Source organism: Aquarana catesbeiana, linkage group LG01 (assembly GCF_042186555.1).
Source record: "Aquarana catesbeiana isolate 2022-GZ linkage group LG01, ASM4218655v1, whole genome shotgun sequence".
NCBI classification, from domain to species: domain Eukaryota; kingdom Metazoa; phylum Chordata; class Amphibia; order Anura; family Ranidae; genus Aquarana; species Aquarana catesbeiana.
The window spans coordinates 528,187,648-528,205,526 of NC_133324.1; the positions used below are offsets into that span (position 1 = coordinate 528,187,648).

The window sequence follows — 17,879 nt, forward strand, 5'->3', positions numbered from 1 at the left end:
CTTCCCTGATACTTCAGGAGTTTATTGTGCAAGCTCTAGAGTACCTTTTAACACACAATTTTTTTATGTTCGATGGGGACTATTTTCTCCAGAAATGCGGGGCCTCCATGGGAGCCAAGTTTTCCCCTTCACTGGCCAATATTTATACAGGCTGGTGGGAGAGGTCCCGCATCTTTGGACCAGATAGTCCCCGCCGTAAAGACACTGTCTTTTTCTGTCGCTTTATAGACGACTTATTGTTCATTACATCAGATGGAGAGGTAGATTTGGACAGATGGCTTATATACTTCAATGACAATCCATTTAATTTGAAGTTCACTGGAAATCTGCAGGTCAGCTCCATAGACTTTCTGGATGTGAAACTGACAGGCTCTGGAGACACCATCCAATCCAGTTTGTATAGAAAACCTCTCAGTGGCAACACTTTACTCAGAGCTGATTCAGCACACCCTAAACACACTATCACAGGCATACCATATAGCCAGTTCTTGAGGTTAAAGCGTCTATGTAGTTCCCCTGAAGTTTTTGAAGCAGAGGCCGAACAAATGGCACATAGGTTTAAAACTCGAGGTTACAAAGATGCATCTATATTAAAAGCACTCAATACAGTAAAATCTATTCCAAGGTCCACGCTTCTAAACAAGAAACCACATAGAAAAACCCAACATAAAAGAGAAACATCTCCTAGGACTCCAGTCTTTTCCACCTCATACAGTACAGAATTCAACATAATAAAGAAAATCATTGTGAAACATCTTCCGGTACTGTACAATGACCCAATATACAATAACATCCTCTCCAAAGGGATCAAGGTTGTTTCTCGCAAAGCACCCACGCTTGGACGCTCACTGTCTCCCAGCCTATTTACAACCAAACGTACTAAAACAAATTGGCTTAATTTCACAGGCAATTTCAAATGTGGAATAAAAACCTGCAATTATTGCGGGTACATCAAAACCGGCCAATACATAAGATCATGCAGCAGCCAAAAAGAGTTTTTGATCCCCGCTTTTATAAACTGCAACACCAAATTTGTGGTGTATGTCATTACATGCACCAGCTGCCAGGTACAATATGTTGGACGCACAACACGACGTCTCAGGGATAGGCTACATGATCACCTGTATAATATTGAGAAAGAGATTTTAACAAATGTATCAAAACACTGGATTTTCACACACCACAAAAACACCTCCAGTTTAGTTATCCAAGGGATTGAGAAAATCAGGACACCAGTGAGGGGAGGAGACAGATTCCAGATTTTGTGTAAACGAGAAGTCCTTTGGATATTCTCAGTAGACACTAGAATCCCACGGGGGTTAAACTTTGAGTGGGACGTTTCACATTTTTACGAATAATATTTCTGAAAGACATGTCTAGCAATATATCTATACCCCTGTCCTCTCACCTCTCCCTTTAGCCATCCATTTATCCACCAACCTCTATCAAAAAAATCGCATAAGAGCTTAAATTGCAACTATCCAAGAGCTTGGCTACATATAGTCTGGCTGAAATATTCCTTCTTTTCCTCTCTTCAAAACAGAACCTTGATGAGGTTCTTGTATTTATTTCTTTACATGGATGAACGATTGGGGATATATCTATACATTCATACCAAAAGGACATTATGGGTTATATTTACTAACTTTTGGTTTGTCTGTTTAGTTAGTTATTTATTCTTCATCTCCAGTCAGACACCACTGTCCAACGGTTGCTGTAAGCAAGCTACAACACCTAATTTATAGGAATAGCCCTCACGATTTTGAACGCATAAGTCCATTTTTCACCTTCAGGGGGCCTATATACACACCATCCCATACCAGGGGTTGCAGCGAGCAAGGAGATACACCATCCACATGTCTGTCTTGTCACTCATCCACTTGAATTGGTATTTACTTTGAAATATGTGTATTTTAAGTACCATACTCCGGATGGATGAGGGGGACGATAACACATTTAGACGTAACATTTATCTTCTTTATCTCATATAGTTCTGCCCATACACATGAAGACGGCACACCAAGAGATGAGATTGCTTTAAAACAACACGCTTAGTAAACGCCCATTTTTTTGTTTAACCACAGTGAATGTTATCAGGTGGATAAGCATATGCTTTCAAAGACATATATTTTTGAGAGTTTGAGCCACAGAATTATTGGTGCATGATATATTTTATTACCATTTATATCCTGTATGCATATCACAAGCTCGACAGGTATATGTGTAGGGGATTGCATGGGAAACATACACTCAGACATAGACCATTTATTGATCATGTTTTTTAGTCAAGCCACAAATACATGGTTTAGTTTCCACTTTGTTTCATTTTATATATATTCTATATATACTTTCACGATGATAGATATATATATATATATATATATATATATATACACATGCCCCCTTCACGTTTTATGTTGATCTCCACTTTATTTTTCATTTTCACCTTTTATATTTATGATACACATAAATGCACGTATACATGCATTTATAAAATATATATATTTTTTTTTCTTTTTTTTTTTTCCTTGTGGAGTTCAGATTATTAAAAAAGCACCCACACACAATATATGCATACACTTTGTTTGCATTTCAAATCTGGTAGAGTTCACATAAAGTCATGAAATTTGAAAGTCATGCAAACACTGTCACAGATCCTCACATGTAAGACTTTATCGTTTACAAAACACAGTGGTTTTTCATAGTGTCTCCTCATAATAACCTTTACAATATTCTCATTTATATATAAAAACATTTTTTTGTAAACTGAGCAGACATATGATATCTTTCACACTATGCCGTGGCTGCTGGGCCATATGGCTCATATATACCTGCATTCATTTATATAATGGTTTACATGTTTATACGTCTAAGCGCTAGTTTTAGCACCTATCTCAGTCCCGTGGAAAGAAAGGAAACTTTATATCTTCCTAACTTTCCTTCTTCAAAAGACTTTTAAAAGCAATATAAACTTTTTATTTATGGATATTTTTTGTATTGTCTATAGAAACATCTTGTCTGCACATTCACGTCTTCAATAAACACTCCACCATAAAACACACACCCAATTAACTCTAAACAGCTGATCGTTAGATTGTATGGCCTCTTAACAAAGAGGCCATACAATCTAACGATCAGCTGTTTAGAGTTATACAATCAGTATGGGGTCATGTGTGAGACGTACAATGTGTATATAAGTGACTTTCATTGTTGTACAAACCAGCTATGAGTAAGCGCTCTATGGGAGCGGGAAACGCATCAGCGGTTATGCTGTATCACTTCAACAGAGCAATGTACGCATTTTATACCATGTCATTTTTTTCAATAAAGAAGATTTTACCTTTATTATTCCAATCCGGAGTGCGGCAGTCCAGATTTTTCATTGCACCCATAATGTCTTCCCTATCGCAACTTGGCATGTTTGCGGTACTTCAGGGCTCTGAATTGGCAGCAAAGCCTCTAACTTGTACGAAGAGACCTGACCGTCAATTCGTCCCCCAGCTTGCATAGATAAATGAAAGACCCTTCTATATAAATTTTGAGTGTAACAACACACATAAATCTGCAACAATGACAAAACGCACACAATTCCATCCCTGTGCCTGGATTTCTGTGACCATGCCCAGGGTATATCATGCACCTCTACCTACTGTTAGGTTCAAGGAACCCCCTAGTTCCATGACTAATGTTACATTGGTATCCTTTAGGACAAAGAAAAACTTGTCTATGTCCCAAATAATACCCAGGTGCTTCCTTCCCAGCAATGATCTCTCCATCCAGAACACAGAGTGAAATATATTCCCAACATTTCTCATTCACCATTGCGTATTGACCTGGCATGCAAAGGACATCATGGTCATGCTTCTGACCGAGGGAAATATCAACCTGCCTCCAGCTTCCATCTTCTCTGATCACATGTGGGTAATTTAGCCTCAAATGCAACAAGATAGAATTCCCAGTCTGTAAGCCCATTAATGCCACCAAATATAAAGACAGAGTCTGTATATGGGATCATACAGCATAACACCTTTCACAATCCAAACTAGTACAGCCTATCCAGGCATTCGACCACCACTTTGGATTAGTGTAAGTGATGTGTTTTGGCAAATTCTTACTGAACGATGATGCTAACTCATCAGGCCACTGCCCCTCATACAGAGACTGTACAATCAGCTTGATGCTGGTCAATAATTTTGCCTGCCACTGCGTGCACACCAGAGCCCATGACAAATTTCTGTCTTGTTCCATCACACACTCTACCAACCTATCAACATGGTTGAGAAAATCTGGAGCCACTTTAACCTGGGTGTTTGTGACTTTGTTGAATGTTCTCACGGATGCCACCAATCTCTCTGAGCAACAAAGCCCCGCTTATTGTCTGAAGCTATGGCTAAAAGTTTGTTACTCAGGAGGCCGATGTCCACTCCATTAACAACACCCATCCCAGCTCCTATTCCCCCAATATAGTGCTGAATACATCCCTCCTCTTCCGGGTTACTCCTCAGAAATAAGCATCCTGCGTGAATCTCATCCTGTGTCCGCAAATCTCTGGGAGTAAGCCACTGGTACAATGACCGCACTTGATTCAGTGTATACTCAGCACATATAAGGCAATAAGCTTTTATCAACCACTGTGAGATGCTTCAGCGCCATGTGGTGAAGGCATACTGTACCCTGGTAGCCAGCGTTTGTTCCCTTTATTTAACGGAGCTTGCTCCTGTGTGTGGTCACTGGTATTACTTGTGCAGGGTTTCAACCTCTCAGGTGAGACATCAACCAGGCGTATCTCCCCCATGTCCAGTTCTGGTGTCCAGTAACCGAGAGCTTCTCTACAGGACTGCTAAGATTGAGACACCACCCCTACAAGGAAGTTTTCACCCCATTGATGTGTCACCTGGCACCCTCTAGTGTGGCCAAACGACACCTTATGCATAAGTGCCAGCCTCCTGGGTACCTGCACCATAATAATTCCGTTAAGTCAATACATGTCATACATTAAAAACCTTTTCTTCTTTCAATTCCTCCCTCCAACAAAAAAAAAACTATATTTTACATTTCATATTCTGAAGGATTGGACAGGTTATATTCCTTCCCCAAACTCCAACCCATTGCACATGTATTAATAGCACGTTATTGCATTCATCGGTAGAGACTCCGGCAAAAATGTTTCACAAGTCTTGTTGATAGGCACAGTCTTTCAGATTGAGCATTAGTACTAAATTCTCCATAAGAAAAAAAACAGTATTAGTATTAATCTAATTAATCTAATTAAAGTATTAATCTGAATCTTTTCGTTTGTCTCCTCTCTCCTGAATGTTTATCAGAGCAAATTTGCGCTGTGGTGTGGCACAGACAAACTGCCAACCAGATGATCATCTGTCATCCATGTTCCAGAGACCTCTCCAATCTCGCTCCACCAGGACTCTGGAAGTGAAAAACAGGAGCAGAATCAAATTCTTATCCATAATACCTGCTCGCTTGCTACGTTTACCTATAGTTCCTTCCTTGGAACTTGGTATTCCTGGCTTCTGCAACTCTGATCAAACTATCAAAACAACCATGACTTCTTTATGATGAACCCACTCTAAAGTGGATCCCCATGGTATGATCAAAAATGTAAAAAAACGAACGTAAATGTTGTTTCTCAAAAATTCTCATTTCAAACACTAAACATAAACAATGCATTTATCTGTATCTTAGGATCTATGCACTAACTTTCCTTTCAGGTGAACAAAGCGTAAACCTTTTGGAAATTTTTCCATCTGAATGAACATAAAAACAAATAACACAAGAACAAACTCCAGCGGCTAGCATAGCTTCCTACCAGCTCTTGTTTTAAACATATCCCATGACCATCTATTCAGCTGCCAATTGAGGGAATAGCCAATTACCCCCCTTTCAGCTGGACTAAACATAATAATTTTTTCACCTGAACAAAACAAAAATAAAATAGATGACTAAACAAATACCAAAAAAAGTTTTTTAAAAATTAAATAAATAAAAAAAATTACAAAACTAAAAGTTAAAAAAATACTAATACAAATAACCATAAATTAAGAAAAATTTATAAAAATAAAAATCTGGCCATTATCACACAAAAACAACAACATGACAAGACAACAACCATAAAACAATCACAAACACTCAACTTTTAATTAAAGACACGTCCATGGACTTTCCACATGAGAAGAGTAAGTGCTCATTTCCATCTAAAAGACAATTAGTTAATGGGAACAACAAAAAACAAAACATCTGTACTGTACCTCATCACAACATTTGTAACTCTTTAATCCATTAATGCTTGACTGTTGTTCATTTTTTTTTTCATTGTTTGCAAACAGTTACTAATTAATGAGCTCATTGCACCATGTGATAATCAATTATGCATTTACAATAACCTAACCCCTGTTCTGCTAAATTTGCCCATTGTTGTTCCCACTTTGAAGGACCTGCAAACAAAACAAACACAAACTTTAGTATCCAAACCAGTTTAACTTCTTCCCTGGTCTCTGGAAAAGGAACACAAAGAGAGTGATTACACACAATTATCATGACAATTGACTTTTTAAGTCCCCCAAGCCTTTACCCATTAATTGTAATGCTAGAGGAACAATTACCATATTTCCCTATACTAAGCAAGCAGTAGTGGTAAACTTTGCCACATTACTCAGGAAAAATGGCAATGCAATTTGCGTCCAACTACATACAAGCCAGAATTGTAGATTAGCACATGGGGCAAATATTGGAATGTTCATCCAGTCTTGTTACTGGCTGTGTTTAGGGAAAAACCAACTCCCGCAGCTAGAATGGCTTCCTACCAACTTCTTGTCTTAAACAAAATGTATTCAGCTGGAGGACATATGCCATGACCATCTATTCAGCTGCTAATTGAGGGTATATCCAATTACCCCCCTTTCAGGTGGACTAAACATAATCATTTGTCCACTTGAACAAAACAAAAATAAAATAAACAAATAACAAAAACATATAAAAAATAAAAAAAAATTAAATTATTAAAAATTCTTTAAAAAAAAATTAAAAAACATTCAAAAACAAAAATTAAAAAAATTTAATAAAAAAATGAAAAATAAGAAGAGAAAAAAAAACATACTAATAACAGAAAAAAAAATGTTTTAAAAAATTAATAATTCACAGGCTCCTCTATCATATTTAAACATGAAGCTCACGTCTAAACCTTATTGATGGCAAGGAAACGTTGACCAGAAAATTCTTAGCATCCATGCAACTCACTAAGTGCTGCTAACATTGTTTCCCCCAGTGCTACATTTGAATAACCATGCGGCTACCTTCGTTTTGACTTTACGCAGCTGTTCTACATATTGATGATTTTCAGTTTGTAGTCTCCGCATTTGGGTCTTAAAAGGGAAATGGGTTTGATTACTATGGTCTCCATGCTTTGGATTGCTACCCCTTCTGGCAGAATACACTTCATAACACCTTGGGGTCGTTTTAGGCTATTTCATGTGACCCCCCCCCCCGTTTTACACAATAAGCACTTGAGCACTGGTCTCCCTGCAGAGGCCCTTCTTTGAGCATATGGCTCTGAAAACTCACATTGTTGGATAATATTACTATGATTGGAATGAACATACTTTCATCGTCTGAGGAGTCATCAGACGTTTCCACTGTTTCAACTCCTGAATCAATTTCAAGTGCAGTTATCGCACTTCTATTTAAATATCCAACATTGATTCCCCTCATAGTAACATCATTTGCAGCAACACTAGCATACAGTTTTTTCTGCCTGTTGTTTCACTTCTATCTTTGCTGTGCACTGAGCATGTGCGGGGAGGGTACCTCCACCATTGCACATTCAGCTTTTGCATGTTTGGAGGATAACTCCATTATGGCTGCCTGTGCACCCTGTAATTCCTCCCTTTTTATAATTCCTAATCCTTGCCCAGTCCTTTCTGACGCAGAAGTAAGAACAGAACTTTGATTTGGGGATTTTTCAGGATTGTCAGCCACATACATTGGCTGTTGTTCGATCAGCATCCTATCTCCCTGCTCCTGTGTCACAAAGGGAAGTGCATCCTTGTTAGCACAACACTGGCTGTGTACTTTCTCCATTGCCTGTGCTTTCAAAGATAGAATGGCATGATCTTTTTGAGCTAGTTGGGTTTTACATTCCTGTAACTCTCTCTTAAATATTTCTATTGCATTTTGATTCCCAGCCTCTCTCTGTCCTAAAGATGCGATACATTGTTCCTTCAACATACATGTTTCTCCAACTCATCTAATCTCTGTTCCAATACACCTTTCTCAGTCACTAATTGTTGAATGTGATCAGCAACATTTGCATCTGCCTTTGCAACTATTGCAGACTCTTAATCAATGCCTTACTATACCACTGATTCTTAGCCCTCTTAGATCGCAGGCCACATTGAACTTCTATTGGAACAGAGAGCTATTTCACACTCACGTGGGGAAAAATAAAAATAAGCTAAATAATAAAAAAATTAAAAAAAAAATGAATTAAAAATAATCTATATTTCTCCCACTTTTTCCTCCAAAGATGTGTGGTTTATCCTGTCAATCTGCAGGCTATATCAGATAATCAGGGTTGATCAAACCCTCACTCTCACCAGTACTATTGACCGGCTACACAGGCCTAACAATTTGCACTAACAATACAATAAACGTTTAACATATAAACATATATCAGCCAACAATCTCACCAGATTTGTGCTCACTGTTGAAATACTTCATAGAACTTTCAGGACCATCCAAGCAGGGGTTGCGACTTCACGACCAGCGCAAATCTTTATCCACGGTAAAGACTGCCTTCAGTTCTAGTTATAGGGACTTAGGTAAAAAAACACACAAAGCAAGGTCCATAAAGGCATGGATGAGTGAGTTTGGGGTGAAGGAACCTGACTGGCCTGCACAGAGTCCTGACCTCAGCCCAATAGAACACCTTTGCGGTGAATTAGAGCGGAGATTGCAAGCCAGGCCTTCCTTGCCAATGACAGCTGATCACATGATGTAAACAAAAGATCGGTAATAGTTTTTTTTTTTCTACTCACGGTGATAACGCGAGTAGAAAAAAAAGCTGATCACCGGCTCAGATGCGAGGGACATCTGTCCCAAAGTGGAAGAGGCATATCTGCCTCATCTGTGCCACCTAACAGTGCCCACAAGTGCCACCTCTCAATGCCCACAAGTGCCAGCTATCAATGCCCACCAGTAATGCCAATCAGTGCCACCTACAAGTGCTGCCTATCAGTGTAACTAATCAGTGCCCATCACTGCCACCCATCAGTGCCCATCACTGCCACCCATCAGTGCCCATCACTGCCGCCTCATCAGCTTACATCAATGAAGGAGAAAAATTACCTGTTTTAAATTTTTTATAGCAAAATATAAAAAAATATTTTTTTTTTTTTAAATTCAGTCTTTTTACATTTTTTTAACAAAAAATAAAAACCGCAGAGGTGATCAAATACCACCAAAAGAAAGCTCTATTTGTGGGGGAAAAATGATAACAATTTAATTTGGGTACAGTGTTGTATGACCGCGCAATTGTCATTCAAAGTGCCTCAGTGCTGGAAGCTGAAATTGGTCTAGATAGGAGGGGGGTTTAAGTACCCAGTAAGCAAGAGGTTAAAGGTCATGTGTGTGTAAAGGCAGGTGTCCAATACTTTTTGTAATATAGTGTATATCAAATGTATTTGCTAATATCTGTAAAGTTAAAAAAAAAAAAAAAAAAAATTGGTTGCAGAGGCTTTTTGAACAAAATGAAAAATAGTGTCAGTCATCTCTGCACAATATTACTGCACAAAATATACACATTTGATGTTCAATAAAGATTTATTGGGAGCTGTAAAACAGTTATTTGATATTTATATTTTAATTTGCATTGCTCTTCTGAAACTGATTTTTTTAGTAATATGACTGGCACAGCAATAATCAGGGCTGGCCAGACACAGACTCTTACTGTAGAGAGCGACAGAGTATCAGAAGCCCCTCCCAAAAATCTTTCCTTGCAGATGCCAAAGAACAGGGAAAGATCATGTGACCACAACTTTGCTGCAAGAATAAGGTACTTGGAGGATTAAAAAAAAATGAAATACAGTGGCATGATGTATATGATTTATGTTAATGAATTATGGCAATTAACACTTCTCTGTTTAGTATCACTTTAAAGTCATCCTAGTTTGATCAGTAAATTACAGTCGTACTGGAAAATGCCTAATATCTAAAATATATGCCTGTATAGCTCTGACGTATGTGTCAATATCAAAACATATTTGGGGTCAGGATAAATGGGAGAAAATAATGGAGTAACTTTATTTGGTATATATTAAATTATGTGAAATATAGTATGCACTAAATCTGAATTTCTTTTACATTTTGACTATTTCTCTGCTTATTTTACAATAAAACACACACTTGAATTTTTTAAAAATGAATTGTCAAATGGAAGCCATATGTTGTTAAAATCAATGTGAACATCATTTTGGTATGCAAAGAGGTTATTGCTTGAGTAAACCACTGCATATCAAATTGGTCACAAGTTTTGATTACCCTACGCCTAGGACATGAAAAGGTTAAAGACAAGATGTGCAGAAACCCTTTCAGAATCTCTTGGTAGCCAGCCTAAAAAGAAACAACTGTGATAACAGAAATGCATAGGTTGTTGCTGACATCTCAGTAATTGACTTTGTTGTCCTGTTGTTGTTTTGTCTTAAATATTTTTTTCAGTAAATGTAGATTTTCATTGATGACAAATATTTTTATTTTTGCACGTTTTTCCAGCTCGGCTAAGAATGAGTCAGAACAGCCTGGCCCATCTTCTGATGTTTCAGTACCCGATGAATCTGGAAGTGTGCCAGAAGGGGAGGGGAAAGATGAATGTGGGGAGTCTGTGCTTATTGAAGAAGATCTAATACAGCAGAGCCTCAATGATTATGATGTTGGAAGGTACAGCCCCAAACTATTAACCAACCAGGAGCTGCCTTTTGATGCACACATAGTAGACTTTGAAGAAGACCAACAGAGACTGGTATTGTGTAGACAACAGCTACAAGTGACAGGTAAGATGTGAGTATGGTATGCAAATAAAAAAGTAACTAAATCATATAGAAATTGTTGACACTTTCAAAATATTTGAACAGACAAACATTAAATCTTCATATGCGTTAAGATAAAAAGCCTTCTGTTTGCAGCAGCTGCCCCAGCACCCTCTAATACTTACCTGAGCCCCCTCTCTGTCCAGCAATGTCCACGAGTGTCTCGGCTGTCCGAGACTCTCCCTCCTGATTGGCGGAGACATAGCGGCGCCATTGGCTCCCGCTGCTGTCAATCAAAGTCAGTCAGCCAATCAGGAGAGAAAGAGGGGGCTGGGCCGCAGCTCCACGTCTGAATGGACACAGGGAGCTGCGACTCAGCTCTGGTGCCTCCATAGCAAGCTGCTTGCTGTGGGGGCACTCAACAGGAGAGAGGGGCCAGGAGCACAGAAGAGGGACCCAAGAAGAGGAGGATCCAGGCTGCTCTGTGTAAATCCACTGCACAGAGCAGTTTAGTATAACACGTTTGTTATTTTTATTGAAAAAAAATGAGACTTTACAATCACTTTAAACAATGTCTATAGATCAAAGTGATATATCTGAACAAATGGCACATAAAGTTGACATGGTTTGGGCATGGCTCAGTCTTGTGCAGCCGTCTTTGGCAGGTCGGGCAGCCTGTCAATTTAATGAGCTGCCCTACTCACAGAAACATGGGGAAAGAAATCCCCAACCTTTTTTTTTTTTTTTAAATTGTGCCGATATGTGGAGATGCTATTAAAAATGAATGGCACCCCCGTGCATCTGCCTAAAGATCAGCCCGTTTATCTCATGTGTGCAATTGCCAGCAGTTTAGACATTAATGGCTGTGTTGAGTTATTTTGAGGCAAATTTACACTGTTATACAAGCTGTACACTCACTACTTTACATTGTAGCAAAGTGTAATTTCTTCAGGGTTGTCACATGAAAAGGTATGATAAAATATTTACAAAAATATGAGGGGTGTACTCACTTTTAGGGCTGCAACTAACGATTATTTTCATAATCTATTAGTTGGCCGATTATTGTTTTGATTTATGGGTTAACAACCTTAAAAGTGTGGTGTATAATTTAGTTAATATGTAAAGTTTAAAAAAAAGGCAATTTATTCTTAATTATCTCTATGCGGTGGTAAATATAAATAACCAACTCTATGGTTAGAGAGCAAAACTTCTAATCCACTCTGAGAATAAAAGACAGAAGAGATATACTGTATACACTACTAGAGGTTGAATCTGGTAAATATCAGACTCAGATCTTTTTTTTTTATTTAAAGAAAAAAGAAAAGTTAGACTGTTTTTCAGATTTTCAAACAGAACTGTAATATATTATATGCTGGCCATACAAAAAGAATGTATTCATTCAAAAAAATGTCATTTTAAGAACGTTAGTTTGATTTTCTAATCATTAGTGGGGTCAAATCGACGTTTGTTTTCAACCACGGTGACAGGAAAATTTAGAAATAATAGAAAACTGCTTGGTCAAAGGAATTTTCAGACAGTGTATGTGGTTTTCGTTCAGAAATTACATTCATTTTGAAACAGAATGTTAAAAGCAAGTGAAAATTTCAAACAACATTCTTTCATTCAGCGACTGTACAAAGATTTTTCATATGAATATTCTCGTCTGAAAATTGATCCATGTGGCCAGCATAAGGCTTGGTATACACCTATGCAGTTTGCTTTTGATCTGTTTCTGCAGTGCTTTTTGCTGTGCGTTAAGTACAGTATAGAGTGCTCCAAGAGCAAGTTAAAGAAAATTTCTGCCTTTAGAACCACTCACTTCCTGTCCAGGACTACATATCCCATGAGGCATTGCTCCTCACACATTCGCAAGTTCTCAGGCACTTACTTACATGTATGGATGGTGTGCTGCACTGTATTTCCTGATATGTAAACAAATAATGCATTCTGTATGCAGGCCAACTAATCGCCTGGCCGATTAAACGATTATGAAAATGGTAATAGATTCATTTCATAATCCATTAGTTGTTGATTAACCGTTTGCCGACTCACGACGATATACGTCGGCAGAAGGGCTCGTACAGGCAGAATCACATACCTGTACGTTCCCCCTTTAAGAGGCGGTCAGCGGGCACGCGCGCGCTGCCAGCGGCAAGCTCCATGAGTCGGGTCGCGGGTCCCGCAGACTTGATCGCCTTACGGGGAGGAAGAACGGGGAGATGCTAATGTAAACAAGCATCTCCCCGTTCTGCCTAGTGACAGTGTCACGGATCTCTGCTCCCTGTCATCGGAGCAGAGATGAGTGACGTGTCACACACAGCCCAACCCCCTCACAGTTAGAAACATTCCTTAGGACATACTTGACCCCTCCCCGCCCCCTAGTGGTTAACCCCTTCACTGCCAGTGTCATTTACACAGGAATCAGTGCATTTGTATAGCACTGATTGTTGTATAAATGACAATGGTCCCAAAAATGTGTCAAAAATGTCCGATGTGTCTGCCAGTCACGGTAAAAATCGCTGATCGCCACCAACTTTTGCGCAAACCGATCAATAATCGCTTATTGCGATATTTTTTTTACCAAAAATATGTCAGAATACATATCGGCCTAAACTGAGGAAGAAAATATTTTTTTTATATATTTTTGGGGATATTTATTAAAGCAAAAAGTAAAAATTAATGTGTTTTTTTTTCAAAATTGTCGCTCTTTTGTTTATAGCGAAAAAAATAAAAAACGCAGGGGTGATCAAATACCACCAAAAGAAAGCTCTATTTGTGGGAAAAAAGGACGTCAATTTTGTTTGGGAGCCACGTCGCACGACTGCGCAATTGTCAGTTAAAGCGACGCAGTGCCGAATCGCAAAAAGTGCTCTGGTCAGGAAGGGGGTAAATTCTTCCGGGGCTGAAGTGGTTAATAAATTAGTTGTTTCAGCCCTACTCACTTTTGTGAGATACTGTATGTGCGTATAGATCAGATTGGCCTGCAGGGACTGTGGCCTAAATGGCACTCCACCTTAAAACCACAATGGTTGATTGCTCATAAATAGCCCAGCAGGAGTCCTACTGGTTTGCCACTAGTAGCTGAGGATATACCGTGCATCTGGAAAGTATTCACAGCGCTTCACTTTTTCCATATTTTGTTATTTTACAGCCTCATTCCAAAATGGATTAAATTCATTATTTTCCTCAAAATTCTACAAACAATACCCCATAATGACAATGTGAAAGAAGTTTGATATCTTTTTTTCCTTTTTTATTTTTAATAAATTTGCAATCACATGTACATAAGTATTCATAAATACAAATAGGTACAGCGCATGTAAGTGTTAATTAAAAGTCCATATCCAACAGTGAGTAGAAAGACACAGCAGAAAGGTATCCTTTAACAGTATCCCAGTGCTGGAAAACCAAAATAAACACACCAGACTCCCAGAGAGAAGGGATCCACCACCAACACTAGTAGTGCTTCGCTCACCTCAACAAATTGACCTCTGTTGTCACAGAAAGGTCAAACGAGCAGTTTTCCCACTCACAAGGGGAGAAAAGAAGGCAGATGGTAACCAGTCTGAGCCCTTTCAGAAGATCGTCATCCCGATTGCATAAAGTATAAAAACACAATCAATTGTCCCCTGAAGAAGTCACGTGATGTAACGCGTAGGGCGTGGCCGTAAGACGTAGCGGTGATGTGAGAGGCGGAAACGCCAATGTTTTTACCATTTGAAGCGCGTTTTATTGTGCTTAGATGTAAGCAGATTTTAATTATTTTATTAAATTGGTTTGTAAAAGTTAATGCACTATTGGAGGCTTGTCTGTTTACTTCACCCCCACACATGAGCCTGGATTTTCCGAGTGAATATTTGCGGAGGAGTCTCCAGTATGAGGGAACAGCTTGCCCCTATTAGCATTCAAGGTTTAAATTCTGTGTATATGAAGTGAGAGTTCTGTGAGCACTGAGATGTTGATGGCGGCGCATAGACTCTCTGGAAACTATACTAAGGAATGGAAGATCCCCGTGGGGTTTTTTAGCAGCAATTATAAATCAAATAAAGTTTTTATTCAAAATGATTAATTTTATTTGAAAAAAAAGCTCTGGAAATAGACTATACAAGACACAAGTTTAAAAACATGAGCTCCGGTTTACATAATGCATAACACAGCAAATTGAGGTAACAGATCAGACAGTAATTTTGGTGTCATGTAAACATTATTATGCAGGTTATGCATACAACAATGCCACCTTAAAACATTGATTGAAGTTATACTATCCGATGACAGAGAAAACCCCAATGCATTTCAACCTTACTGGGTCATGGTCTTCCTCAGGGGGTTCATAATAGCTCTACAATTGCATCAGAGAAAAAGGATCAAAGTATTAGTACTATAAATTATGTCTTCTATAGGAAATTGAAGATAGTGTTTTAAATAGTTACCTTCTATGTCATGCATTGGTTTATCCGGAGATTTCCCACTTATGATTCTGGACTCCGCTGGAATGTCGTCCCTACTCACACCTCAAGGGGAGGCAGGGCCGACCTGTGCGACTTGCAGGTGGTCACAAACAGCGTGGCCCCCACCCACAAGCGGAGGGAGGGGAATGGAAAGAGAGGGACACCTGAAAATGGTCATAATAATATGAATTAGAAAATGTCCATCTATGGTGTTATGATGGTATGCAAGATGTTTTAATTTATTTAGAAAAATATTTATCTTAAATGATAATGTTGGTATTAATCTACCAATATTTATCTGTTAATCTAATTTTCGTCTATATACCAAAGGGGGATCCCTCAAGGGGTGTGTGTATGTATGTGTATATATATATATCTATATAGATATAGATATATATCTATATATATATATATAGATATATATCTATATCTATATAGATATATAGATATGTGTATATATATGTATATATATATATATATATATATATATATATATATATATATATATATATATATATATATATATATATATATATATATATATAGGATAAATATCCCCTTGTATTGTGACTAGATTTACACTTAAGACAAAAGTATCTATATCAATATTTCTCAATATCTATGTTAGCAAAGATGCAAAATGTGACAAATAGTGAGGGTGCAGGGTGAGAAAAAGGGGGAAAAAATTTTTTGAATTTTTTTTTTTTTTTAAAAGATTAGTGTGAGCATGCGCTGTGAAAAGAAAAGAAAAATCCTGTGTTGTGACTCCTCAAATTCAGTTAAAAAGGAGCCAGTGCATCACCCATGAGAGGTAAAATGTAAAAAAGTGCAGTGAAAGTAAAGGGATAATGTGCAGGGAAGTGCTAGTGAAGGATATATGTGATTGCCTTGGTAAGTATATCCGGCCAACAAAAGTAACAAAAAGCCAGGAAAACAATAATGGTGGTGGTGATAGTTGAAAAATAGATGAAGGTGAAACCCCATGGGTTTAGAGTGCTGAAAAGTGAGTGAAGTATGGCAAACATGGTAAAACTATCAAACAGTGTTGAAGTACTGCAGAGTTGTGAAAAGATACCACAGAACTTATTACCTGATTAAAAAGGTTGGAAATATGCAACCTCCAAACAAAAAAGTGCATACCATTTGATCACAATAAGGACCTATACATGGAAGAAAAATCATATAAATGAAAAAAGGGAAGTTTTATAAATAGGTTTGTAATCTTGCAGCCTATTGTTATGTCTTCTTACCTCACAGGTTAGTGTGTTGTCTCTCATTGCGGATCAACTGAGTGATTCCAGCAAGGAGCATCTCTAATTATATTTCCTGGCTGAAGCCAGTGCTCCGGACACCTCCGTAACCTTTGACGTAATTCCGTGACTGGAGACGGGAACATGTCTTTATACTCTCATTAACTAATTTCTTTATTTTTTCTTCCCCCAGATTCTGGACCGCTGTTTTTGTCCTCCCCTCGCACCCCGAGGTGTCAGTCCTCGATCTGGCGGCTTCCCGGCAGGGTGGGGAGACAAGTTGTTTCAAGTCTCCCTAGCCAAGCATCCACCATCAGGTGGAGCTTCTTACCCTGCCGGCGGCGTTCCGTGTTTACCTTCGGACATGGGGTTCGGGTGGTGCGCATGCGCGGGACGATCCCCCGGCCCTGACCGGGCATGTCTCCTTTGCGCATGCGTGCTCCCTGTCTCCAGTCACAGCATTATGTCGAAGGTGACGGAGGTGTCCGGAGCACTGGCTTACCGGAACGCCGAGGGGGCCACAACAGGGAGGCATTACGCCTCCCACGGCCCCCCCCTCTGAGGGATGGACTGGAGAGTTTTAAAAAACACTTGTTAGCAATTACCCCTTCACCCAGGAGGGATGGGCTGGAGAGATTTAAAAAACACCTGTTAGCAATTACCCCTTCACTCAGGAAATAAAATTAGAGATGCTCCTTGCTGGAATCACTCAGTTGATCCGCAATGAGAGCATGACAACACACAACCCATACTTCACTCACTTTTCAGCACTCTAAACCCTTGGGGTTTCACCTTCATCTATTTTTCAACTATCACCACCACCATTATTGTTTTTCCTGGCTTTTTGTTACTTTTGTTGGCCGGATATACTTACCAAGGCAATCACATATATCCTTCACTAGCACTTCCCTGCACATTATCCCTTTACTTTCACTGCACTTTTTTACTTTTTACCTCTCACGGGTGATGCACTGGTTCCTTTTTAACTGAATTTGAGGTGTGTCAACACAGGATTTTTCTTTTCTTTTCACAACGCATGCTCACACTAATCTTTTAAAAAAAATAAAATTAAAAAAAAAAAATGTTCCCCTTTTTCTCACCCTGCACCCTCACTATTTGTCACATTTTGCATCTTTGCTAAAATAGAT

General features: G+C 38.7%; 1 protein-coding gene across 1 annotated transcript in view; it reads left to right on the forward strand.

Annotated features, from left to right (window-relative positions):
* CACTIN (cactin, spliceosome C complex subunit) overlaps positions 1-17,879 on the forward strand; it is a 491,157-nt gene that overhangs the window by 352,292 nt on the left and 120,986 nt on the right. Inside the window, exon 9 of the mRNA XM_073594704.1 lies at positions 10,780-11,057. Coding sequence (XP_073450805.1) covers positions 10,780-11,057 — 278 coding nt within the window. The remainder of the gene's footprint in view (positions 1-10,779; positions 11,058-17,879) is intronic.